The sequence below is a fragment of the Motacilla alba genome, chromosome 4A (assembly GCF_015832195.1).
Source record: "Motacilla alba alba isolate MOTALB_02 chromosome 4A, Motacilla_alba_V1.0_pri, whole genome shotgun sequence".
In the NCBI taxonomy this organism is placed as follows: domain Eukaryota; kingdom Metazoa; phylum Chordata; class Aves; order Passeriformes; family Motacillidae; genus Motacilla; species Motacilla alba.
The window spans coordinates 14,317,067-14,344,139 of record NC_052045.1 but is presented as its reverse complement, the minus strand read 5'-3'; the positions used below and the strand labels follow the sequence as shown (position 1 = coordinate 14,344,139).

General features: G+C 53.0%; 1 protein-coding gene across 3 annotated transcripts in view; it reads right to left on the bottom strand.

Annotated features, from left to right (window-relative positions):
* The window catches only part of MID2 (midline 2), a 68,672-nt gene that overhangs the window by 28,328 nt on the left and 13,271 nt on the right, over positions 1-27,073 (bottom strand). For all 3 annotated transcript variants that reach the window (XM_038164820.1, XM_038164822.1, XM_038164821.1), the window contains exon 2: positions 24,152-24,873. In XM_038164820.1, the coding sequence (XP_038020748.1) occupies positions 24,152-24,817 (666 nt within the window). In that variant the 5' untranslated portion in view covers positions 24,818-24,873. The remainder of the gene's footprint in view (positions 1-24,151; positions 24,874-27,073) is intronic.

The following is a 27,073-nucleotide window of genomic DNA, read 5'->3' as shown; positions in this document are numbered from 1 at the left end:
TCAAGGTTGCAGGCTCAAGACAACTTCAGGAGCTATAAATACATGGTGTCCTCCTGGTCCCTGTGCTTCATCAAACACAACCTTGACCGTGCCTGGACACAGCTGCTCTCCATGGCCGGTCCCCAGCCCATCCACCAGTCTTGCAGCTGGTTCACTCTGAGAAACGCTGCCAGCCTTGTGGCTTTAACCCACTGAGAGATGGCACAGAGCAGGCTCTGAGCCCCAAGCAGACAGCCAAAGAACAGGCTCCCCACATGTCACACAGACCTGAGGGGGGTCCAGGTCCCCAGGGGTTTGGGCCATGCAAGCCTCAGATCTCCTCCAGCAGCATGAACTTGAGGGTGTGGGATGGGAGGACCTGGAGAACTCCGGAACTGGGGAAAGGCCTAGGGACAGGAATGCAGGGGTGGTGGGTGGCTGCTGCCATCCCTCAGCACTGCTCTGAGGGGCAAGAGATTCAGCCTGGCACAATGGCACAGAGGGTGTCCTTTGGCTCTGCCTTACCCCAGAGAGGTTTCTGCATTTATCTTTATGGGAAGGCAGCCAAAACTGGGGAGTGATACTTCCAGTGATTTACTCAGAGCTTTTCTCATTGCCCCTGTTCATCTACAATCACTTCCAATAATGGAGGCGAATCCCTGCCCCGATCCTCCTGCACACCACAAACACATATCATGTGTGCATCCACAAACCCACGTGCAGGCACACAGGCACCAAGTCAAACCCACTCCAAAATGCTCCCTGCATGCCAAAGCGGCAGGAAAATCAGTTCCTGGAAGCCACCAGCATTCAGCAGCCTCACCTGGACAGGGCAGGGAATGAGCCCCTGCAGCGGCCATCCGGGATCGCTGCCACGCTGAGGATGCGCGGTCAAGCCCTCGGGGCTGAGGATGTGCTGCCAGCTCCCAGCAAGGGGCACAATTCCTGCTTGGTGTCCCCTGACTCGTTTTGGAGCAGCACAAGGAAGCCAGATATCACCAGGACATTGCCCAGGGCATCAGGAGTCTGCCATGGAGCTCCTGAGGGAGCTGCTCGTTTTTGAAAAGTGCAGCGTTGTTGATAGCATGAGACAGCTGTAATCCACTGGAGCCGTGGGAACCTCCACCCATGTCCCCGTTCCTGGCCAAAACACTGCTCTGCACTGAGCTCCTGCCCCAGGCACCCACTGTGGGGATGATGGAATTGTCTCAGGAATGCTGGGGTAGCTTTCTGGGGAAGCAGGAGCTGGACAGGGTAATCTGCAGGTAGCTCCCACCAGGGTCATTGCAACCCCATGCTCTGGGGGGATTTTGGAGCAGGACAGTGCCAGTGGGGTTGGTACAGCATTCTCTCACTCCACTGGCAGCTGCCTCAGCAGTGCCAAACTAAAATCACAGAAGTTTGGAAGGGACCATAAAGCTCATATCCTAGAACCCCTTGCCTTGGGCAGGGACACCTTCCACTATTCCAGCACGCTTCAAGCCCTGTCCAACCCGGCCTTGGACACTTCCAAGGCATTGACAGCACTGCACAGATCAGGCTCCTCTCTGGCCACAGCAGGTCCAGAGCCTGGCATTGCTCCTGTGCCAGCAGATGCTCCCACTCCCACCTCCCATGGCTGCACAGAGGGCTGAACAGGGCACTGCTCACTGCCAGCCCTGGCAGCAGCACATCCAGGTGATTCAAACTGGAAAAGGGGAAATTTAGGTTAGATAGATGGAAGACATTCTTCCCTGGAAGGGTGGGCAGGCCCTGGCACAGGGTGCCCAGAGCAGCTGTGGCTGCCCCTGGATCCCTGGAAGTGTCCAAGGCCAGGCTGGACAGGGCTTGGAGGAATCTGGGATAGTGGAAGGTGTCCCTGCTCAGGAAAAGGTGTATTACAAGATGAGCTTAAGGTCTCCTTTAAGCCGAACCATTCTGTCATTCCACAATTCTATGTTTAGTACAAATTCCCACCACCAAGAAAAGAAAAGCATTGGGGAAAAATATGCAAAGCCAGCCAGCTTTGCTCAGCCAGGCTTTACTCAGAGAATGTCCCTACACAACAGGACAAGTGACAAAGGGACAGGACTGGGCTGCCATGTGTGACATTAATGCATTTTAAGTCACTTTGGAGCCAAACAGACTGAGCTGAAACCTCTGCCAGCATTTGGGGCTGCTGTCACCCCACTGGCAGAGCTGAGCTAGAAACCAAGTGGCTCTGCACGGCATGGGGGTGGGGGGCTCTGATGGTGCTGCAGAGTCAAGAGCCGGAGCCTGAGCCAGGCAAAGGGATCTGGCACTGACCCTGGCACGGAGGGGATGGGGACCAGGGGATGAACTCGACCAACACACACCTGAGGGTGCGGTGACAAGCCCCGTGTCCCCTGGTCAGTGTGAGCAATAAAAGAGCAGCTCCAAATCCATTAATCAGGTTTAATCCCTGATGATCTATTCGGCTTAAACCCTGACTTGCTCTTTCTATGCTCACCTTCAGCTGGGAAGCAGCTCTGGAGGGAAGCTCCCTATGGGGAACAGGGCTGGGGATGCAGGTGGCACAGGGGTAGGTCTGTCACAGCCAGGGCTCCCAGCCACATCCACCATGAACCCTTTTGATGGGAGTCACCCGTGCTACCAGGGCACACAGTGCTCCAGCCATGTCCCCACTGCCCAGCTTGGGGGTGGCCCCAGCCCCTTCCCTTCACCTCCCAGAAAGCACAGGGTAATCCCAGCCTGGCAAGACCTAAGGCTGGATCCTGCCCACAGTGGGGTAAATCCACCACTTCAGTGGCCACGCTCCAATTTGTAAATGGGATGGAAGAAAGGAAGGAACCCTCAAGAGCCCACAGGAGCAGCTGTGCTGGGCTGAGCAGGGACTGGGGGGGCAGGCAGGCAGGTGGGATCCATGCTCCTCCACACAGCATTCCCGCATGGGCTGCATCAGTACAAACTGTGTCTTGTGTTTCCTTGGGAATTTAAATTGAGGAGAGAAAAACTAAAGCAGAAAAACTCGAGCAAACAGGGTGAGCTGAGTATGGGATTTGCAGCCACTGCACGTGCTGCTGCCGAATCAGCACATCTGGATTTGTGTCTTGTCAGCTCTTCTGCAGCATCTTCTCTTGGGCTGAGCCAACCAGCATCGCCCAAACTTGTCTGGTTTTGGGGAGCAAACCTGTTGCTTGTGCCACCACATGAGCTAAAAGCACACTCTGGATCTGTCATGCAGCTGCCTCACCTACGGGGAGGTGTCACTCATACCCACACTCCTATGGGACACCATTACCAGCGTCACACATCTGTGGCAGCTCCAGCATTTCATTATGCCTGCGGAGCTCCTCCCTTTCTAGGGTACATCTCAGCTGAAGAAATGAGAGGGACAGAAATGGCTGCAGGTAAAACTTGTACCATCATCTGCTGGTAGAGTGACCTAGGGTCCCACTCACCTCCTCCCAATGACTCACTCTTTGGCCTCTGTTACCCAGGAACATGACCAAACGTTCCTGCTCCTATAGACAACCTGAGAGCTGGGGAGTGCTGCTAGTTCTGTAAATCAAAGGTGTCCCGGGGAAAAGTCACAAGGGGGAAAAGTCACACAAATTACTTTAATGGTGTGTTGTTTTTCCAAAGTCGCTGATTAGTTGCAGACTTGGTCTGAGCATTGTTTTGGCAAGGTTTGTGTCTGGCTGCCTGGTGCAGCTCCAGGGTGCACATTCCCTGTTCCTTGTTTACCCCTGTCCCTGTGCTACTTAACAGCAGCAGGGGCTCTGCTTCCAAAAATATTCCTTCAGGCAAAATACTGTAAGAGCCAAAACACCTGGAAGTCCTTGGCACGGGCAGTCCTCCTCAAGGCAGGGAGAAGAGAAACGGCTGGCGGTGGGAGAGACTCTGCTGCCGGACACACGCGGGTCTCCCGTGGAACGAGCTGTTCCTTGGCACGCCACAGCGGGCTGTGGTGGCCATCAGCACACACAGGTAACCAGGGTGACACCAAAGCACGGCGGAAATGCCAGCAGCAGATGCATTTCATTACCTCGCTGCCAGCGCTGGGCGGCACAGACACACGGGGACACTGCTCCCTCAGGCTCAGCTCACCCCAGCAGGCAGGGCTGCCTGCCCCAAGGTACCAGAGGGCTTTGTGCACACACAGTTTATCACAAGGCTGTGTTTTTATGGTCTCTGTCTCCCAGCAGGAGGCTCCAGCATGTCTGTCAAAGTGTGTTACCCCTACACAGGAATTCTACTTCTCAAAACAGGCAGAGGATGAACAACACTTGGCATAATAAATGGAGTTTTCCCACACTGATGTTCTTAGCATTCCCAGCTGCAAGATCACTGAGCAAAAGTATTCCTCCTCACCAAATCTTCCGGTTTTAACCCTTTCCTCCCAACAGCTGTTTTCCTGGCTATGAGAAAAAGGATGGGAATAAGGCAGCTGACACCCTCCCTGTTAGGGGGCGACCACACCTTCTCCTACATTGTAAGCGTGCGGCTCCACCAGAAAGTCAGCACAAGGCAGAAGCCTGGCAAAGCACAGCACGTTTCTGCAGTTCCTGGAACTAGAATGGAAAACCAGGAGCTGCCCAAAGACAAGTTCAGCTTGCACACTTCCACCACATACACCTCCAGCAAAGGCTGGCTCCTTTCATTCCTGTGACAGGGCACAGCACAGCAGCTTTTGGGTGTTCCGTCTCCTGCAGCCTTCCTTATCAACCAAGACATTTTGGGATAGATCTTGACACCTGCTTCTAGGCCATGGAGAAGCAGGACATGTGGCAGGTCAGCCCCTGGGCCCCAGCCAGCAGTCAGAGGGCACACGTGAGGCACATGGCTGCTGGAGCACCAGGCATCCCCACCAGCCCAGGGTGGGCAACTCCTGTGAACAAGCAAGGCGGCAGCAGCTCTCACAGGACACCCAACAGACTGAAGAAGACATTTTAACGAAGAGGACATTTTAATGCCACCCTGCACTGCCTGCTGCCTCGATGGGTATGATGGGGCCAGCAGCACGCAAGGCAGCTGTTTGCATCTGGGCAGGTCCCCCAGTTCCCCAAGCACTCACCAGAATCAGCGAATCCCAAAATGGTTTGGGTTGGGAGGGACCTTAAAGCTGATCCAGTTCCACCCCCTGCCATGGGCAGGGACACCTTCCACTAGACCAGGTTGGTCTAAACTCCTGGCCTTGAACACTTCCAGGGACGGGGCAGCCTCTGGGAATCACAGAGGTTCATCCTGGCAGAAATGTGTATGGCTGATTTAGGTCCTTCAGTCTTTACATCCTTCAATCTCTCCAAAGCCATTCTTCTCCGCTTGCATATTATCCTGATTTTCTGGACCATTACAGAAGTATGGAAAATGGTTTAAATGTTTTATTAAATTCGTCCTCACTGTGAAAAGCCAGTTTTTTTTCCTGAAGTCATCTAAGCATGATCTGCTTGTTGGGGCTGTCCTAGTTAAACACTGAGATTTTACTCCCCAGTTCAGGCCGTGTGTTTTTCAGCTTAAAAGAATGTGATTTTCAGACATCTCATTAAGTGTGCTACATTTGCTATAAAAAAATTCCCAAACTACAGTGAGCCTGGAGCATATTTGTGCATTTCCTACTATTTTTATTTATTCCTTTAAAAAGACAGAGTAGAAGGAAAAGATTTCCAATGCTCCAAGCAATGCCTTCTCCAGGAATTTTTCTCCAGTGAGTAATTCCTGGTTCCTTCCAAACCAGGAGTTATAGAGGGGTCATTTTCTGATGCTCTGCTGTAGGAACCACCACAGCTGCAGAGCCCGAGGGGTAGAAAGCTGGGGAACAGCTCCCCAGTTCCCCTCTCTGAGTTCACTGCAGGATGGGTGATGGTGAGCAAAAGAAGCCAGTGCTGGCAGCAGCCCCAGAGCTCCCCACCAGCCGTGGTCCCTGCCCCCACTGGCCCCAGAAAACCCCAGAGCTCATTTTGGGAGGAACCCAGGAAGCAGCTCTGCTGTCCCCAAGGAGCTGAATGTCATTGGAATTCCTGCTTCCCTGAAAAATCCCTTCTGTCAGAAAAGTAAGCCATTAACAATGATCCTATTTTATTCTGCCACAGTGATGAAACCACAAAAATAGAGCAAAAAGAGAGAAAAACTGAAAGGAGAGGCTGCAGATGTCCACCTGCTCCTTCAGTCTCAACCATCCAGCCTTCCATCCTCTCGGATTTCTGTCTCTCCTGCGCAGCAAAAGGGACTCACTTGTCACCCCTTTGGGTCACTGTGGCCTTGGGGATGATGCCCAAAGCCCTCCCTGCACAGGAGGATCGCTCTGTGGAGGCTGCAAGGGAGCAAGTTCCTTCTGCCTCTTGGGGTTCCTGCTGCTGGAGCTGCAGCATCCAAGTGCTGGCAGCAGTGCAGATCCTTCCCAAGATCCTCAATGTCCTAAAGACACCCAGGTGAATAAACCCCTGTGGCACATCCTGCCAGATCTGGGGTCTGCAAGACCCCCAAGGGTGGATGGGTCACAGGGTCCCATTGCCAGAGAGCTCCACCAGCAGCACCTCAGGGAGAGCAGCCCAGCAAGCCCAGAGCAAGGTCAAGCAGGAGTCACCCACAACCCTGGGGAGACAGAGATTCCAAAGGACAGGCACAACCCAGAGCCCGAAACACAGAGCAACAGTCTCAGGCATGGGGAAGGATTAGAAACCAGAAGACACCATGTGCCTGGAGAGGCTGTCAGAAGGCAGAGGGATAACCAGAGGACAAACCAACAACAACACAGCTCGAGGAGAGATCAGACCATGAGACATCTTGAGAGCCTCACATTTGAGGACCGACTGTCAGGCATAAGCCAGCACCCTGGCACGGCTGGCTCTGAAGACAAAGTGAACAAACCCCTTTCAAAGTATAAAAGACAGATAATATTTCATTCCATAAATGTGTGTATCCACTTGGAAGAGCCAACTGGTGGAAAGAAGATGCATCTTTTGAATGAGTTCTATGAATACATGGTAGGCAAAGAACACCAGCAAAGTCTTCCTCAAAAGAGAGGAGTGGAGAGGAAAGGAGAGGAGGGTAGGGAAGGGAAGAGGAGGGCAGGTAAAAGGAAGGAAGGACAGGGCAGGGAAAGCAGGGCAGGGGAGGCAAAGACACTGACTCCAGTGAACAGCAGCCTCCAGGGTGCTCTAAGGACACTGCAATCATGTTAACTGCTCTTGCTGCAGGTAACTGTCTGGCTGGGAAGAGCCCTTTGGAATACTCTCAGGGTGCGTGAGAATTCAGAGATGGAATTTCCAGGGAAAAAGCCTGACACACACCGATGTGAGGTACACAGGTGTGGCTGAATAGCAGGAGATTCAGTGTCACCAACAATTACTAAAGGCAGAAGAGGACAAACTACCTGAAAGAGCATCAACAAGCACTTTTTCCATTAAAATTTCCTCTTCATCCTCTGGGGCTCTCAGTGTGATTCACAACAGGGACGTGTTCTCAGGAGCCTTGGAACCATCCCGTGGGCACCTGCAACACCTGGCTCAGAGCATGGCTGGGGCTCCACAGGCTTTGACAGCCTTTCCAAGCAGCAACGTAATCCCAGGGGCACAAACACCCATCTGAGGCTGCTAAAGAAAATCTGGGATTTGGCAAGTCATTTATGCAAATTCCTATCTGCATTTAATAAACAACCAAGCTTCTGTGGCAGAAATTAAGAGATGCAATTCAAAGGGAATGCACTGAGCAGGGAGTTTAGTGCTAGAGAGAAACTCATGGAAGATTCATACATTCCCAAAGAACATCTGGTTCCATTCAACATCAAAACAGCTACTTTGCGATTTTCACCAGATAATGGGTTTATCAAAGATTTACTAATCACTTCACTCAATTCCTATCTCACCTCCCCAGCCAAATTAGCAAAATTTAAGCAAAAAGTAAGGAAGAATTCTGAAGAAGGTACCTGCTCCCCACCTCCTCACTATCGGGGCTGCACATCAAGATTGAGATCTGGCTGCTCTCAAACTGAATGGGAAACACATTAAGTGGCTGCAAAGCAGAATTCACGCCTAATTCACACCTAAACACCGGGAAGAAATGGTTTGAATTATAAATACAAAATTAGCCGGAGTGTGAAGCTAAAGCTTCTGTATTTTAAATTATGGCAGGAGTCAAAGGAGATCATTCTGCAGAGATCAGCCAGACCTGGCACCAGAGGTCGGTGACAAGTGACAGGGGTGGCATCAAGCCTGACTTGTGCTGTGAGCATGATCCAGGATTCAGCTTTACTGAGCCAAAACACTGCAGAACACAGTTTCAATCTAAAATATTACACTGCAGAACAAGCTTTAATCTAAAATATTAATTGGCAATAAATGCATAAATTATGGCTGCAAATGGTTCAGGCTCCAGCCCGCCTGTTTGTCCCAGCCTGAGGTTTGTTTGGTGTCTCATCCTCCTCATGCTTCTGCTGCCTTCATCAGCACCTCACTGTTACCTGTCATGGCACTGGCACCCAGCTCCTGTCCCTAGGGATTATTTCTCAGTTCCTCCATCTGGTAGCTGGGTACAGGCAGAGCCTGAAATCAGACAATCCATGCCGAAAGGGATGAGAGCTGGAAGTGGACGGGGAATGAGGGCCAAGGAGGGGAGGAGGAGGAGGAAGACGAAGAGGTTGTGCTGGGTGACAATGTCCAATGATGTCCCTCTGATAGGAAAAGCTCAGTAAGAAACTCAAAGGGAGTTGAGTTTCCCCCACATCTCTGGGGTTGTGAGACCCATCTCGGGGCTGTTACACCCATCTCCGGGGCTACAACAGCCACCTTTGGGCTGTGACAGCATTTCCAGGGCTGAAACACCTGTCTGGAAGATGCAACACCCATCTCTGGACTGAAACACCCATCTCCAGGGCTGTGATACCCATCCCATCTCTGGGGTGCATCCCACCCGCAGGATCTGAGTTGGGCAGCCAGAAGTACCAGAACCACCTGCCCCAGGGAGCCCCCTCCCAGCCTGACACAGGGCAAGTGAGTCCCTGCCAAGACTCCTGAATATTACCTCCTCAGCCCCCCTTTTCCACAGCCTTCCCCCCGCCCACTCCCCATCAGGGGCTCGTGCTGGAAAGGGGCACTGAGCCGCCTGCCAACGCCTGATAACAGAACTCAGAGCCCGCACTCGGAGCCTTCCCTCTCCCAGCACGCCCTGAAAATTCATCTTCCAGCTCCGATGATCAAACAAGCTGATCAAATGCTCCAGCAGCTGGGTTTTAATTCCCTGTTGAGCCAGCTCCTGCGCACACTCAGGAGCCTTTCTCGCTCCTTCCCCCATCTCTGCAGCAGCAGGCGGAGGAGCTGGAGCCACGGGACAGTCGGCTGAGGCAGAACAGCAGGCGGGAGAATGTCAGGAATCACATCTCTTCACCTGTGCATATCGAAGGATGCCTCTCAGTTTAAAACCTTTTCCAGGCAAAATACCAGAGAAGCTCCTGCAGATGCCAGAGCAAAGACCTACTCGCTTTATTTTAGGAGGCAGGATCTTCCAAGGATTCCCTCCCTTCTGAGGGAGAGTCTGATGGACAGGAAACCCCCAAAACTGGGAAGATTTCCCAGGGAAACATGCCTTGCATTTGGAGGCATCACTCTCAAAAGCTTGGGCACGTGGGGACAGTTTACTAATGAGGATTGCAGTGATTAGGAGCATCAAATTATCTTCTGCAGCACACAACAAACAATGCTAATGGTGGGATAATGTCAGGCGGAATCACAGTGGATTGGAACAGCACTGATAGCACATGTTAAGCAGACATATAATTACCACTGTGGCGCCTCGATAATATTAATAACGCTGCTAATTGGGCTGATATAAATAGCAAGATTAATTGTCACAAAACTTCAGTGTCAGGGTTGAAAGGCAGCTGCAAACTTTGCTCTTGTGTGAGCACTCAGGCACCGGGGCCATAAGAGACAGCACCCAGCACCGATGGTACCCAGAGTTTCCTGGCTGCACCTGGTGGCACCTGGCACCACCTGACCCCAACGGAGGAGCTGGCATGAGGTGGGCAGCAGCAGCAGGAAGACACAGCCCAGCACTGAGCAATATAAAGTCCTCCCCATCCCAAAGATGCCTGAACACCCCAAGGACAGCCAGGATGATCCTAGAGCATGTCCCCACACAGCCCTGGCAACCTTATTTTTTCTGGATTGACATGGAAACAGCCTGTCTGAAGGAAACAACCTGCTACTTTCCCTTAATACCTTGAAAACAAAGGAGAGTAGCATTGGGAGCCATTGATGAGCGTTCTTCCACTGGGGCCTTGCTATGTTCCTGCCCAAGCGAGCAAGAAGACCCCCCCCACCCCCACCAAGGATGGTTTAGAAACCCACATCCCACTGCTGGGAAAGGCAGGACAGGAGTAAATGAGGACAATTAAGCCCAGTGTGGCCCTAGGCAGACCTCCCCTCTCATCCACGGTTGTCTCCTGCTGTGAGAGGCTGGCATGGAGCAGCATCAGGCAGGGGCTGGAGGGTGACACCACAACCTGGGTCTGCCTTCCTCGTCTCCCCTGGCAGAAGAACAAATTTGGATGGAAAAAGTGGAGGAGCTGGCCAGAAGGGGTGGATTCCTTCCAACGCAGGATATTCTGTGATCCTACAAAGTGTAAACCCCGTGGAGACTGCTGCATAAATAACCTCCTCCCCAACTCCTGCTTTGGGTGGGACGTGCCTGCACTGAACCAACTTTTCCACCTTCTCAGCAGCAGCACAGTGTGAGAGCTGCCGGGGGCACGTTCATCCCCACGTTCAGCCGGGCCATCCCACATTTCCCGGGGAACCTGCCCTGAGTTTCTCCCTGGCTGGCTCCCAGCCACGCCGAGGGGAGTGGGAGTTGCTTGGCTGGGTGAGCTCTGCGGGTGCTCCGGGCTCCCTGCCCCGGCACCTGGCTGCGGGGGCAGCAGGCAGGATCCTGGGAATGCGGGGAGCTGGCACGGGGAGCACTCCCCGCTCCCGGCCCGGCCATGCCCGGGCTGGCAGGTCTCCGTGTGGGCGCCGCCGAAGCGCGCAGGAGGACGCAAACCCCTGGGTTTCTCTGGGAAGTAGAACCAACGCACCAACAACTGCCTGGGATGGGGCTTATTTTGGCTGATTTGTTGCTTATGTAAAGCCACGGTGAGACTGTTCAAACCAGCGCTGGAGATGCTGAGATAGATGTGTACTCAGTACAAACTGAGCCTCGGGGTGAATGTGCCAACGCTGGAGAAGGCTTTAACTCCTTATACACACGCAAGCAGAGAGTCCCAGTCCTTCTGCCTTTATCCCTTTGCTCTTTTGCTTCTGAAAAAGTAAACAAAATGTCTAAACCTATCAAAAAGTCACCAAAACCATCACCAAGCAATGGCGCTCACAGCATTTTCAGAGTTTCTTCTGTGGCCAGAGCCTTGGCGCTGCCTGGGGACTCCTTTTGCCCCTGCAATTCACGGGGTGCTAGAGGGGACTTGGCAGAGATGTGGAAGGGACACTGAAGTTCCAAAGCCTTTGTATCCCAGAGTCCCACCAGAGTGAGTAGCACCGTGGCAGCCACAGAAGTCCTGGGCCAGCAAAGCCTGTGTACTTTCCCCCGCACAGCCAGGGCACCACTGGTGACTCCGATGGGTTGAGGCCCACATCAGCCCAGGGGTCTGAGCCCACGGCCTCCTCCAGCACATCCCAACACGCTCCTGGGCTGCCCCAGCACCATGCCAGTGCCAGCTTATCCAGCAGATCTTGGGCAGCGGCCCCATGGATTACTCAAGCTCCAATGTCTTACGGCAATGGGCACGAGAGAAAATGCCTGAACAGGTTTTCCCTCCTGGAGCAAACAGCCCTGCCCGCCGTGGCTGCCCTGGGGCTGGGGACACTGGCACTGCTGGCAGGTGCCCCAAGGCAGCGGCTCTGGGCAGTGCAGAGGGAGCCCCAGAGTGTGCCCAGCCCTGCCCTCAGCCAGCCCTGCTGCCCTCCTCGCCCCTCCAAAACCATGACCATACACCAGCCAGTGGCACCGAGCACCCCAGGAGCTCCCCACCCCGTGCCATGCCACTGCCCAAGCCTCTCTACAGACCACCTTCAGGATCGAGACCGGGAACCAACCCAAGGCAGACTTTTCCAAAAGTTACAACATCTGGGAAGCGCAGAGGGGAGGGACCACTGGAGCCTTCGTGCTGAGCACAGGGTAAGCGCTCATGCCAAAACCTGCTCCAGCTGCTTCAAACTTGGCTAAAGCTGCACCCAGTGAAGTGCAAAACTCCCATCAGCCCTTGCTCACTTTTCCAGAAAAAGCCCATCAATTTCTGATAAAAGGAAAAGTCTCCTTCCCTCCTCTGCACTAGGAAGGAAACATTTGCTCTACGATACAGCCAGTAAAGGGGAGCCACAAGCATTGTAGGCAGGACCCCAGGGCCACCCACAGACCCTCAGGGAGGTTGATAAGGGGCAGCGTCACTGTCACCCCCTCCTCACAATTGCAACCATCTCCACATGCACAAGGTTTCCCAGTGTGGACCAAGAGCATCCAGCTGTTTCCCTGGGAGAGCCCTGGGTCAAGTTGGAGCCACCATCACTGGCATGCAGCAGCAAGACAAGGGATCTCGAGGGGCAAGCAGCAGCCCCCAGGCAGCCCCTCCCCCGGGTCCCCTGCCACCCCTGCCCACCAACTGTGGCTGCCCAGCGCAGGCCTTCCATTCCACCCCAGTGAGTCAGAGCCTGAGGGAGTCATGAGGCTGTCTGGAAAATCCCAAGAGTTTCAGAAAATAAACAAACACCTTGTGGGTTTGCTTTGTTTGTTTTTTTTTTCCCCCAAGTCTTTGGAGTGGATTTGAGTCAACATTTGAGCTTCTCTCCAAAGTCTCAGCATAACACACATACCAGCCCTGGGATGCTTGATTTGACATGATTTTGATTTCACATCCCCTCTCCTCCCAAAGGAGGAGGCTTCCCAAATCCCTGGATGGAGCTTGAACCGGAGGCACCCTTCAGCCCAGTAAGTCCCACTGGGGCCTGGCTTGGTGGGCAGCACACCGGCATCACCAGCACAGGGAACTGCATGGAGCATCCCAGCCCCCCTTGGGCTCTTGGCCTGACTCCCAAATCCCAATGGGAGAGACAGTCTGGGAACCCCAAAGGTCTCTCTGCAGCAGCTCCCTAACTAAGTTCAGCAGTGGAGCAACAACTCAGGAAGACTATGCACATGGAAGGAACAACAGGAATTCCCACATCCAGGAAAATCACAGCCTCACCTCTTAGTATCCTTTGCCACCACGCCAGGAGCTCAGCTGCATCAGCCAAAACACTTGGGCCATTCTCTGCAGCAAATCCTGAGTTATTATAATGAAAGGCTGACACAGGAATCCTGCTCCCTGCCTGCTCCTGACCCCTTCCCTGCCCACTCCTCCTGCCCTCTCCTGGCCCCATCTGGCTCCAGCAGCCCCTTTCCTGCTTACCCACCAACGGGTCAAAGACTCTTTCAGCATTGAACAGTGTCAAGGCACCAGAGTAACCCTCCCACACTGATCTCCCTGGCAGACCCCAGCCGTGAGGGTCACTCACTGAACCTTGATCTAATTTGCTTTTCCTCCCTTTCTTCCCCCCATTAGTCCCCTCATCTTTCTTTAGAGACTATCTTTGCCAATGGGAACTTTTTGTTCCCTCTGACGCCACAGATTTATGTGCTGGCGGGGCTGCTGTGAGCAACAGCTTCCATGAGAGGCCTCGGCCTGGGCTCTGGAACAGCCCCATTAGAATTTAATTTCTCTTTTTTGTTCACAGGGTTTTACAACAGTTTAAAAGTAGCTTTTGAGCACTAAATAACTCACCACAGATCATGCTAGAGGTGTGCAGGATCCCTTCACTAACCCAAGGTTACACAAAGCTCAGCCGTGGGCAACCTGAGCAATAAACTCCCTGGCTGGGCATGACTTGGATTTAAATTATTCCAAAACCGTCACGTTTATTACTCTCTATTCTTCTTAATTTTCCCCGCTCTCCCTGTGCCTCAGCCCAGCAGTGAATGGAGCTCAGTGCCAGGGCTGCCTCTCAGGCAGGACCCCCAGGCATCCTCTGCTCTGCTCACACCCAGTTTGGATGAAAGGATGGGAAACCCCCCAGCCTGGCCCCTGCAGCCCAACCTAGAGGGAGGTGGGGCTGGAGAACAGGAGAACAGCTCCTCCTACCTTCCTGCTGCCCAGAACGGGAAGGGTGTGCTTCCCCCATGGGCTTCCCATGTCTCTTTCTCAAGGCCCTGGTCCCATACAGAGGGGCTTTGTCCCTGCTGCTGTGTCAGAACCAAGGAATGGTTTGGGAGGGCATGGGTTAGTGATGGACAAGGTGATGGTGCTGATGGTTGGACTCGATCTTAAAGGTCTTTTCCAGCCTTAAGGATTCCATGTTTCAGTGTCTCAAAGCTCACACTCAGAGCTTTGACCCCAACCCCCCGCTCACCCCACGCCCCTCAGAGCGGAGCCGTCACCCAGGAGCTGCCCGTGCATTGCATTAATTAATCCTGAGGAGAATATAAAATAACTCAGCATCGGTCTGAGGCACAACCCCCATCTGGCTCGGCCTCCAACCAGAACCCAGAAACAAAGCAAGAGAGAATTGAGAAAAAAAAAAAAAAAGGAAGAGAAAAAGTGGGAAGAAAATGGATTAAACTCCAGAGTTCAGGGAGTGACATGTTTAATTGCCAATGTGGCTGTGGGATTATTCTTTTTAAGACTTTTTTACCAGCCCAGCTGGTGTCATTCTCTAATACCCAGCAAGCAGCAAACAGATTGTGGGAGATGAGTTGCACTCTTGCTGCGCTTTCTGCTAATAAATAAATAAATAAATAAATGCAGATCAAAGGAGAGAAAAAAACCCCTTCTGGTAATTTTTTTCCCTTCTGTTTCCCAACTGGTCCCAAACATATTTCCTGCTGGGACTGACAAGGAACACTGTGAAATTCAGAATCACAGCTTTAAGAACTGAGTGGCATCAGAAGAAACAGAAATGCTGGGTTTGAACAAGGGATGAAGGGAGGGACCATGAACAAATAGGGTCCTAGGCAGCGGCCTGGCCTTCCCAAGGCAGGGGCATTGCAAGGGGTGAAGGGGGTCCCTGCTATGGACGGAGGCCTCGGACTCCCTGGGACCAGCCCCAGGCTGTGCCACCCTCCTTCACCTTCTTCCCAGTCCTAAATTTCAATTTAGATTGTTTTCCAGTGGCCACACTATCACTGCGTGGGAAGGGAAACAATAAATTTCCCTCTCATTTCATCAGGAAAACAGATAAAAATGAGCTCAAGACAATAATTACTCTTCTTCCAGGGCATAAAAACCATGCTACACCTGAGGTAGATTGCAGGGCTTAGAGACGGTGATGAGGAGGAGGAGGAACACAGATGCCCGAAGTACGGGTCCTGGCAGCATTTGCCACCCCCAAAACCACCAGCAGCCAGGGGGATGAACCGCTGGGAATGCTGCCTGCAGGGTGGGCTTCCCCTGAGGGGTGCCTGGGAGATGTGTCCAAGGAAAGCCTCAACACAGAGAAGACCAAGAAACAAATAACAGGCACTTTGTCTCCAGCAGAAGCATCAGCCAAAGGACCAACACCAGATTCCTCTCTGAGCACTGCTCTGGGCCCCAGCAACTGGCACCGGCCGGCATTAGCAAACCCAGCACGGCCTGCGGGCACGCTCCTAGGGGAAGGGAGAGGGCATTCCCAAGGGAAATGCTCTGACCCCTAGGGTGAGAGGCAATTCCCACGGGAAGTGCTCTGACCCCTCAGGTGGAGAAGCTGGCACATTGAAGCTCACACCTGGGACGGGGCAAGCTATGCACAGTGGGAGACTTCAGCCTTGCACACATCACCTGTAGCCTGGCTCTGCTAAAAATTCACCCTTTCGTCTCGTGACTTGTAAGATTAAAGCAAAACCCCAGGACTCCTCCAGCACCAAGGAATAGCAGCAGCCCCCTGCGAGCCCGTGGCACTGCGAAGCGACCCACAGCAGCTGTGAAACTCCCCTGCAGCTGATGTACTGCTCAGAGCTGGCACTCCAAGGGTGCAGGAAGCCCAGGAGCATCCCAGGAGCAATCTGCCCCGGGTTGGCATCAAAGCAGGGGCTTGCCAAGGCCCACAGCAGTGTGATGCCGTGTGGAAGCCACACCGCAGATACACACAGGCTGTGGGAGTGGGCAGAGCCTGACCTTGCCTGGTGAGAGGACCCTGCATGCCATGCCCGGCTCCATGGCCCCTGGAGATGGACTGAGTCCTTGGTTTACTCAGTTTGCCTGTGTCCCACCAGCTCCAGAGCCTCCTGAGCTGGAGGGGGTGGCTCTGACAGTAGGAATTGCAACCCCTTAGCTTTTGCCAGTAGATTGATGCTTCCCAAGGGGCTGGGGAAGAGATGCCACTGCATCCTTTTCTCCAACCCTGCCACTGGAGGACAATACCTCATGGTCCCTGTACTGGTGCCTGAGAGTCTCTGGGAAGAGAATGCAATGAAAGCCACAACACATGTCCCACCTCCCATCTCTGCAATGCATAAATAACCTGCTCTGTCCTCACCTGGCACATTCCAAACAAAACCAGTAAGTTTATGTTGCAAACAGCATTCCTAAAACACATTCCTAACCCCCCACCCCACTCCAGCTGCTTTCTCCTTAACACCCTCTCTAAGCATCCTTCCATTTTTTAGCCTGCGTGGCTTCCTGCTGGACCTGACCGTCAGGAGTCTGCTAACAAAGCCAAAGCTGTTGGAAGCAGATGTGGCTGAAAAGAAATTCAGACTCTCCTGCCTTTAACCTAGTCATTAGTCCCCTAGAACATCAACGTTGACTGCACCATGGGCTCACAGCTTCCCAACATCCTGGCCCAGCTTTATGCCTGCAGATGCCATCAGGGAATAGCCAGCTTTCAACTTCTGCACCCAATAAACACACAATCCTCCATCCAGTGTTAATAAAAAATGGTTCCGTGCACCAGTTATCCAGGAAAAACACCATTTTGAGAAGTATGGAAATACTCAGGGTGAGTTATTTTGAGATGAAACTTTACAAACACACTTCAGAAAGAGGTATGGGTTTTGTCAGGCGTCATGCTGCAGCTCCATTACCCCTGAACCACTTGGAAACCTCTCCTTCTCCATAGTACTGGGAGAGCTTCAGGCAAGACACGGCTCCTTCCTTGGCAGGCCAAAGAATGGACTTGTTTTTTTCATGTTTTCCATTATAGGCTGGATTTTTATGGATCACTCTACCACAAGCATCCGACTCCAGCCAGGACACAAAATTGCAGTGAGCACATCCATCAGGCTCTCTTGTCTCTCGACCTTTAGTTTCCAATTACCATCATCATAAAAATAAACAAACAAAGCCAAAGAACTCATGCTGAAAGACAACCCGTGCATGTTTTCTTTTGGATACCGGATGTCTGGTTCCCAAAAGCCCTTTGGAGAAACAAGGGAGGAATCTGGATTTATCATTTTGGCACATCCTGCATGACACACACCTTTTTTGCACATTATTTGCTGAGCTTATCCCATAAACCAGAGATGCCCACAAGAGCACAAAGGGGTTCACAAAGCTGGTTCACAAGTATTTGGCTGCATATCGTGATGATTTTGAACACTAAAACGCCCAAATCCCAGCCTTTTACAAGCAGATGTGAATGCTTGGAAAAGCTGGAGTGCTCAGAATGGTCTCCAAAAGAGCCGTGCTCAGAGGAGATGGCAGGGTGCATGGGATAGCTGTTGGATAAATCTGCATCCTGCTTTCTCAGGAGGAAAAGGTGTTTCCTGCTGGGACACCCCACCCGATTCCCTGGCCATGGGGCGGGATTGTGGCTGCTTGCCTCTCTGGCTGTGGGGCAGGAACCCGTCCTGCCCTTGGCTGCCCAGGTCTGTCCATCCTGGAGCACATCTGGTGAAGCCCCACATGCACAGAGCTGACGGGGTCAGAGCCAAGGGGAGCTCACGCCGGTGCTGGTGTTTGACAGCCCTGCCAAGAACACTGCTGGACATGTTCCCATCAAAGCAAAACACTGTCCCAAACCAACCAAAAGAAGGGAAGGCAACCGGCAGGACCAGGAAATGCCTCATCCATGCCCTAGAGACCACGATGATTGGAAATATCCCCGCTCCTCATATCTGAGATTCCATTTGCTCCACACAGCAGAGCCAAGGACATTGACCTGTGCCCCAAAGGGCCTGGCTGTGACCTTGTGAACACCCAAAGACAGCCCTAATCCTGCTGTGCATGGCCAGAGCCCAGCACAGGGGACGGGCAGTCAGGGGGACTGAGTGCCTCGTTAGTGTCACAAGCCAGCAGGAACTCACAATCGGTGCCATTGCAGCCTGGCTGCACAGCCTCCCCTTCCACCCCCTGACACAATGCTCACATGCACAGACTCTCTATGCTCCCTTTGCACATCATACAGCACTGCAGGGGCATGACACCCTGCAAGAACAGGGCTCCCCAGCTGCTCCAGACGTGCCCTCCTACGACCACCCAGCCAAGAGCGCAGAAGCAGCATCAGAGGTGCAAGAACTTGTTCATCTGGAAGCCAGCTCAGAAAATTTTGGGGACACACCTCTGCTTTCCTCATCACAGACCTACCTGTTTGTTGATAGAGATCAAACCCAGGTGGGCTGATCTGCTGCTGCTCATAGAATCCTTTGGGGCTGAAAAGACCTTTGAGGTCAAATGAAAGTCACATCTCCCATGGGGAGCAGAATCTGTCAGCTCTGGGGGACGTGCCCAGCTCCACAGTAGCCAACAAGCACCTTTCAGCAAGAGGATGGTTTCCCTGGAGATGCTGAAAGCAGAAAGCAGGAGCTGGGACACTTGGTAGCACCAGCCTACAGCTCGTAAGGTAACCCTAACCCCACCTCCTCCTTCTGAAGGTCCCTGAGATCCATCTCCACTCCTGACACACATTTATCAGATGTGCTGCTACTGCATATTGATTTCTACAAAAAGGCACATCAAACTACTTCAATTGGATATTCCAAGTTGGTTTTCTTTAAAAAAAAAACAACACATCAGCTGTCAAGGTAAAATCACTTAATTACACCTGTCAGGTGTTTCACAGGCTAATGTGATAATAATAGCAATATTCAGTATCAGAGAGCAAGGTTTTGAGCCTTCTGAGAAATTCATCCGACACTCAACTGCACGTAGCCGACTTTCCAAATTACTCAAAGCCACTGAATGTTGCTGGGACTCATTTTTCAGGGACACACATGCCAGGAATCACCAAGCAGAGCCTGAGGAGAGCCAGCGTCTCCCCCAGCGCTCCGCCAGCAGCATCAGCTGAGCTCTCCTCATTCCCACTCTTGAATATTCATTGTGCCCAAATGCAATATATCTTGAATATTAAACAAGAGCTACTCAGGGCAGGAATATCAATCCCTTGGCAAAGCTGCTGGTTCTTTGGGGAATGGAGGGCTGCCAGCTGTGGGGAGAGGGACAGCACTGCTGCTCCTCCATCCCCAGGGAGGTGATGCAGGGGGAGGCAGCGCTGGTGGCCTTGCAGCAGCCACCCTGCATGCAGCCCAGGAGGTGCAAGGGCACACAGCCCACTGCACCCAACCCTGCAGCCCAGTGCTGCTCCCGGGCCAGTACTGCTGCCCAGCCTTCAAGCAGGGCTACGCTCTCCAGAACTGCTGGTTATGCATTTTTTAAAAGCAAAAATAGACTTTTTCCCCTCAAATGAGGCGTTCACGGGGCGGCACCTTCCAACATAAGCAGCTCAGGACCCCTCGTCCCATCCCACTGAGCTCTGCCCAGCACAGTCTGCCTTCAGGTAGGGCTTGTCAGTGACATGGCTGAAGGGAAAAACCCAAATAAAATAGAAAACGCAGCAGCTGTAAGCTCTCCAGAAATGCAGCCACTGGAGGGGGAAGGATGGAGACTCACACCCTCCACAGCCCCTCTGTGCAAGAGGGTCGCCTGAAAGGGAGGCCCTTCTGAACAGCTCAACCACCTACAGCAGGGAAAAGCAGACAGGCAACCACTCCCTGCTGCAGAAACACCAGGACTTTGATCAAAGAAGGTGACACCTGTTATTTAAAAAGAACCTCATCTGCAAACCATCCTTCTCCCTCCAAAGAGCTTGGACTCCAGTTCTGGGCTGACATCTCCCAGGATACAAAGGCTGGAGATGAATCCTCCAGCCTCATCCCAAACACAGAGTCACTAAGGGATTTTCACACAGTTTCATGCTTTCATTTTCCAGCTCAGGCAGTTCCTGAGATAGCAACATTGAAATAATCTTGGATGTGAATGTAGGTTTGGAAGAAGTGAGAGATTAATCTAATCAAAGCAGTTTGCAGCTCTGCTACCTCAATATCCATAATAGCTTAGTTATTAATAAGGTAAAGAAGGAAAACTCTCCCTTAAAAAGAAGATTTCTGGGAAGCAAAGCAAATTATCAAAGATCCCAGCCCTCAGTGCTGATTCCTGGCCTCGTGACCTCCAAACAATCAATATTTAAGCAGGGATGAGGATGATCTTCAGTGTCAGCTGAGCACTTGCTGCTCTGCCACTGAGGGCAGCGATGGGGATGAGAGCCCTGTGGTGGGACCCTGGTGCGTGGCACAGGTGCCCCTGCTCAGGGAGGTCACTAGATAACAAACTAGCTCTGAGATAACACTAAAAACACGCAGAGCTGTCGAGAAGCTCATGGCTGAGCTGGGGGCCCAAAGGCCCACCCAGCTGAGGCTGTGGCACCTGAGGGGACACGTGTCCCCTCCTCAGGCCCCCACAGCAATGGGGGGCTCCAGCCTCCACCACCACCGACCTGGAGTGAGCCTTGGCTGGGGCTGCATCCCCTTCCCTTCTGGAAATAAAGCAGCCAAAGCATCCCTGGTTCAGGGCTCAGGTGCCAACAGCTCCCACACCACCAGGACTCCGTTCCTGCTGGGAACTGCCCCCATCTGTTCTGTGGGAGTCTCAGCAGTCACAACTGCAGCCCTTGTCCTCAGCTGACTCTTCTTGGTGTGAAGAAATACAGATATACACACCAAAATTCCTCTGAGCCCCATGGCAGTGCAGTAAATTATAAATCAAGCAGCAATCTGTGACTCACCCTGCACTAGTGGGAACACACTCGCAGCCCCCAGGTGAACAAGTCCCATGGGGAAGCGTGATGGAGGGTTTTCCTCAATTTGCTACCCTACCACTCTCCTAAAAGCCTTGGAATCACTGCCAGCTCTCTGCACAATTTGTCAGCACAGGGAGGCTTTGTTAATCCTGGTCTCACTCCCACAGCCCCACGGGAGGCAGTGCTGCTCTGACAGGTAACAGAGGATGGGTTTTCCACCTGGCTCATGGCTCTTTCTCCAGCAGAGAGCAGATGTGTTACAAAACACCACGGTTCTCTTTCTTTTGCATATTTCCAGCCTGTCAATCCACAGAAGACACAGCACCAGCAAAGGAAAAGCCTCCTCAGAGCTGGCCCCTCTCTGGCTCTTTAAAAGAAGCAGAGCTCACGGAACAGCCACCGACAGGGGCCAGTAATTAAGGCAAAATCCTTTCTTCAAATACTCCTTCCACCAGAAATTGTGAATGGGGGAGCCAGCTGGAGCTCTGCACACAGAGCTGCTCTTGCTGTATCCCCCAGTGCAGCCCTGCCCCAGCCCCGGCACAGCAGCAGCAGCAGCACGGGCAGGACCCAGGCAGGCACTGCAGAGAGGATGCCAATTACAAATTTCTAGCAATCTGAATTTATAATTGGCTGAGATTTCAGGCAGCAGATAATGCACTGCTGTCCTGGGCACTCGCTGTATCTAGGTCAGGCCATTAGTTTTGCTCTTAATCTACACACAGTTTTAATTTCAATGTCGACTTCCAGCCAGTTCTCAACATCTCGACCCGTCCCACACCCCCAGAGAGGGAAAACAAGCACCAGCATCCTGAAGTGTGTCCCAGCCATGCTCACACAGCGGGAGTGTCTGTGCTGCCCGCTGCACTGGGCAATCAGAACCATGGAATGCTATCTGCAGCTGATAACCCTTGACACGAGCCTTCCCAGGGAAAGAGGAGGTCACTGCGTCCATCCCTGGCGCCCCAGCTTCAGAAAGCTCCTGGCCATGATTCAGCACTCCATCCTCTGCCCCATCCTGCCTGGCATCCATGTGGTCCCTGCTTAAATCCAGAAAACTGCTCACACTGTTTACAACGTTAACAAATGGAGTTGAAGATGCACAAAATAAACCCATCCCATGCGTTAAAGGGATTAAAGACGGTTCCTAAAACATCTGGAGGTGTATAATACAGTATGGATGGATCATTGCAGAGCATCCACAGGGAAGTCAGGCTGCTGGCACACGCTGGAGACTTTAGATGTAAAACCAGCTTGGAAGAAAGGGGAGCACTGGGAGAAGGTTTCTCATTTACACACACTAGTCCAGTTTCAGGCACTCAGCTCTTCTAAAGAGACAAAAAAATTCCCCACCAAAGATATCTGTGGAAAGCACAGCCCTTCTGACAACAGGAAGTTACTCACTTCAAAAACCCAATTTTTCATCAAAAAAATCTAACTTGAAAGGCGTTCCCAGCTCACTCATGATGCGGGATCAAAGCCAGGGATTAAGTGCATCTGCTCACTGCTGGCTGCCCAAGAGTGTTGCAGAGCTCCAGGAGAAGCCACCGAGCTCAGCAGTGACGTCCTCAGGAGGGGACAGAGGGGCAGAGCCCCGCTGTGGGCATGGGATAGGCTCATGGGAGGCAGCAGCTGCTCCACTGGCCACAGATTCCCTGGAGCAGCATCCTATCAGCACATATTTAAGGATTTCAAGTACTTCAGGTACTTGCAAGGATTTTCATTGCTGCCAAGGAGCACACAGTGGTTGGAGCCTGGACTGAGGCCATGTAAGGAGATGGCACAAGATGCCAAAACAAATACTGGCTCTGCTGGTGAAGCTCAGCATCAGTCCTGAGCAATTTCTGCAGTGGAGGCAGTGTCAGGAAAAGAGACACCCAAAAGCAGCCCCACCAATGCACAGGCAGAGGCAGGGATGTGCTGGAGGATGAACAAGAAGAAGGATGCACATTGAGGTCCTCTCCAGGTAGCTGTGGCCACCCTCACCCCTGCTCCCCCCGCAGCTCCAGCCCTGCAGAGACTGGGGAGCTGGGCAAGATGAACGGCACAGGAAGAATGCTTTCAGCAGAGGAGAGCTTCTGTCCACAGCCAAAATCCCTTCAGACTCTTATTTAAAAGGGAAAAGTGTTCTGGCAACCTGCTAGGCTTCCTCAAAAGGATTTGCTTGGCTGGCACAGGCTGGATCAGGGAGAAATATTGCAGGGTTTTAATTTCTCTGCCCAGGTTTTATTGCATGCAAACATACATGGTCACTGCTTTTGAAGGTTTCCAATTTGCTAATTGAGACATTTCCTCATGGAAAAAGAATGTCCTGGACTATGGACAGGGCTGCTGGCGCAGCTCTGCACACCGGGGAAGCTTAGGTGAGGATGATGAGATGGGAGACAGGCAGGCAAAGTGAGCCTCCCCAGGCCCCATTTGGCAGCACTAACCCAAAGCCAAACCTGGTGGCTGGAATATGAAGAAGAAACACCAGGACATCCCATCCCATTCCTCGTGCCATCAGGGGTGTTTAGTCACAGCACTGGGCACCTTGCAGCAAGTTTAGGAGAGTCTAGAGACGAGGAGGTGGGAAACCAGCCCAAGAGACTGGACATCTAGGAAGATTTCTTTCCAGGCACCAGTTAGTTTAAAAACAAGGAGGAAAAAATAATCTGGTCTGCACAAAAACAAAAAAACCCAAGTGTTCTGTGTTTTTGCTGGAGCATTGAAGTATTCCTTCTGCCCTCAAAATACACAAGAGTGGAGAGAGTGGTTTTGTTCTGAACATGAACAGGTCAAAGATCCCAGAAAAGCACTTTCGGGGCAGAATGAGCCTGGAACATGAAGGGAGAAAGGCCAGAGGAATTAGCAGCTGAGAAAGACATGAGCAGGGTTCTAATGGGAACATGACTGCTGCCACAGTCACACATCACCAGCATGACCTCAGATGGGACTTGCTGTAGTTTTTTTCATTAAAAAAAAAAAGGAATGAGAAGTGTTTTGCAGGCTTATTCAGAATGCACAGGGGGTGGAGAGGGAATTCAAACTTCACATAGGTCAAATATCATCCACGCAGGTTCACATCACATTCACTGCAACCTCTGCTCCCGCATAAAGACTGAGCTTCAGAGCACTCTGGAGGAATCCTGCATCCTTACCTTTAGCTTCTCGAAGCGATCGCTGAGCGATGCCACTTGGTGGTCCCGGTGGCGGCCCACCAGTTTACATAAGGCACAGATGAGCTGGTCATCAGCGACACAGTACATGTTCACCTTCTCGTTCTCGTGCTCCAGGCACGTCAGTCCGCGGAAGTGCGCGTCGGGCACGGGCTCCACCAGCCGGTGGCTGGTGAAGGGCTTCTTGTTGGGGTGGGTGGCCCGCAGACAGCGGTCGCAGTAGGACACCTCGCAGGTGATGCAGGTCTTGACGGCGTCGCGGGGCGGATCCTGCTCGCAGAACTGGCAGGCGATCCTCTCGCCGGCCACGGACATGGTAGGGCTGTTGCGATAGGTCCTCTCGCGGCGGCTCTCGCTGGGGGAGTTGGGGCCGCTCAGGGACGCCTTCTGGAAGCGGTCGATGATGTTCTGCAGGGTCACATTCCTCTTGAGGCCCTCCAGGCCCCGGTGGTTGAGGGAGATGACATAGCGGCAGGTCGGGCACTGGAAGGCGGTGATGGGCTCGATGGACTCGCTGGAGGAGCAGCTGGACACCAGAATACGGTGGGCACAGCTGAAGCAGAGGCTGTGGGCACAGGGCAGCAGGAGGGGGTCCTCAAATAACTCCAGACAGATTGGGCAGGTCAATTCTGACTCCAGTGTTTCCATCTTTAGTTAACACAATCCTGATTCAGCATCAAAAACCAGGGAAGGTGGTCAGGAACCTGCAGGGAAGGAGAGCAGAGGTGTGAGACTACAGCTGCACTCCTGGGCTGCTCCACTCCTCCAGCAACAGGTGCCTGGGGGGTTGGACACATCACCCACGCAACACCCTGACACCCTTTGCATTCCGATGCTGCCAACTCCAGCCCTGCCTGGCCCCTGCAAGCACAGGCTGGAGTCGTCTCACCCCACATGGAGCAGAGCCTGGAGTCGCAGTGGGACAGGAGCCGTATGAAGGGGATGGGAGAGGAGGAGCAGCAGCTCCTCTCACACCTCCCAGCCCAGCCAGGGCAGGACCTGGACCATAAGGCTGGAGACAAAACCAGGAGAAACCACATGCTTTCATGTTTGTGTTGGTGTGTGCTGCCAAGACCGGGGCGTGGCCATGCTGGCGTTCCACGCAGAAGGGCTGCTCTGCATGGCACAGATAAACTTCTAAACATCCCCTCCAGCAGCTCCAGGCCTGCTTCTGGTGAAGGAGAAAAGCCAAATCATGTCGTGGAAACTCTGAGCAGAGCAGGTTGGGAGCTCTTAACATCCCATCCTGCTCCCTGCTTTTTCTGGCCATTGCTTTTTGGAGCAGGGTGGGGAGGGCATAGCAGTGAAATTATAGTTGGCAAAGTTCCACTACTGGCTGTCCTCCGCTGCACTCCACAACAGCCAGGGATACCTAAATCAACTCCAGCTGGAGGCAAACAAGCTGTATTTTTAGCTCCCTTCCCTTGCACGAGGCTGGAAAACAGCTCCCAGCAGGCAACTCAACCTGCTGCTCCCAACTCCCATTTGCAGAGCACCAGGAGCTGCACCCCAAGTACCACCCAGCCTCTGCCAGCATCCCAGCACGTTCCCAAACAATCATGCAGTGACATGGAACCAGATCCAGCCTCTCCTTCCTCACTCACCACCCAGTGCACAAATGGTACCTCCTGGTGTCCTCAGCCACAGCAAGGCAGGCTCCGAGTGATGCCCACTGTGGTGTCCCTCATTGTGGATGTAAGGAGAGCCCTGTTCAGTCACAGCCACAGGGACCCCTCACCCTGGCACTGCTGCAGGAACTGACCCTGTGGGAAGCACCATGGTTGCTTCCAGCCCAGCCCAGCCTTGTTTTCACTCCTGGAACACCCTGGTGTGGTGCACAGGCTCTGCTTGGGGAGAAGATGAAAAACCCTTCCCTTTGAGGGTGGGCAGGCCCTGGCACAGGGTGCCCAGAGAAGCTGTGGCTGCCCCTGGATCCCTGGAAGTGTTCTAGGCCAGGCTGAAGGGCGCTTGAAGCAACCTGACATAGTGGAAGGTGCTGCTGCACATGGCTGGGAATTGGAATTGGATGAGCTTTAAGGTCCTTCCAACCCAAACCAGTCTAGGATTCTACAAAAAAGGGCTGTAACCAACGTGTAGGGGGATGACCCAGCAGCAGGAGGGGGTCTGGCTGCTGGAAGCCCCAGGGTGCTGCTAGCACCTGCAAATGGCAAATTGCACAGGTGCCACACTGGGACATGCCCACCCCCATCCCACTGAACACATCAGCTCCATCACCCCCACCCCACTGCACCGTCACTTCCCCACTGTCGGAAATAGGATATGCAAATGCCTGGAGGAAACCCTGAGCTCTTCCCTGCACCAGCTCAAGGGGCTTATAAAATAAATCCCTTGGCTATTTTCATACGTTCATGCTGAAGCAGCTCTTGCTGGCCAAATGCAGCCTTGCACACACATACACACATTTAAAATTATTTTTCTTTTCCCCAAGAGAGACAGTGGAGAAGTCGCTGGATCCAAACGAGCAGAGGAGCACGAGGGCTCCCAGCAGCTTCCTCTGCACAGCCCAGGGAGGGTTTCTGAAGCCTTGGAGCTGCTGCAGCCATGGGAAAGCAGCGGGGAGGAAGCGCTCCTGGCCCTGAGCCTGCTTGGACTGCCCGGGATCAGTGGGCTCCAGGCCTGGCAGGATGAGGGGTCCCAATACACCCCCAGTGCTCCGGGCACCTCCCAGGCTGGCCCTCCCTGTGCCAGAGCTGCAGACACAGCCTGGCCCCAAGAGCCCCACGGCCTGCGGTGCGAGCCCGCCCGGGGGCACAGCCCCTCCTGCTCCCATCACTCATGGGTTCTCTGCGCTCAGCAAACACAAAGATGAACATAAAAGAAAGGACAAGAACAGGATTTGCTTCATAGCCTGGCTAAGACTGGGAAAAGAATTTAAAAATCAGG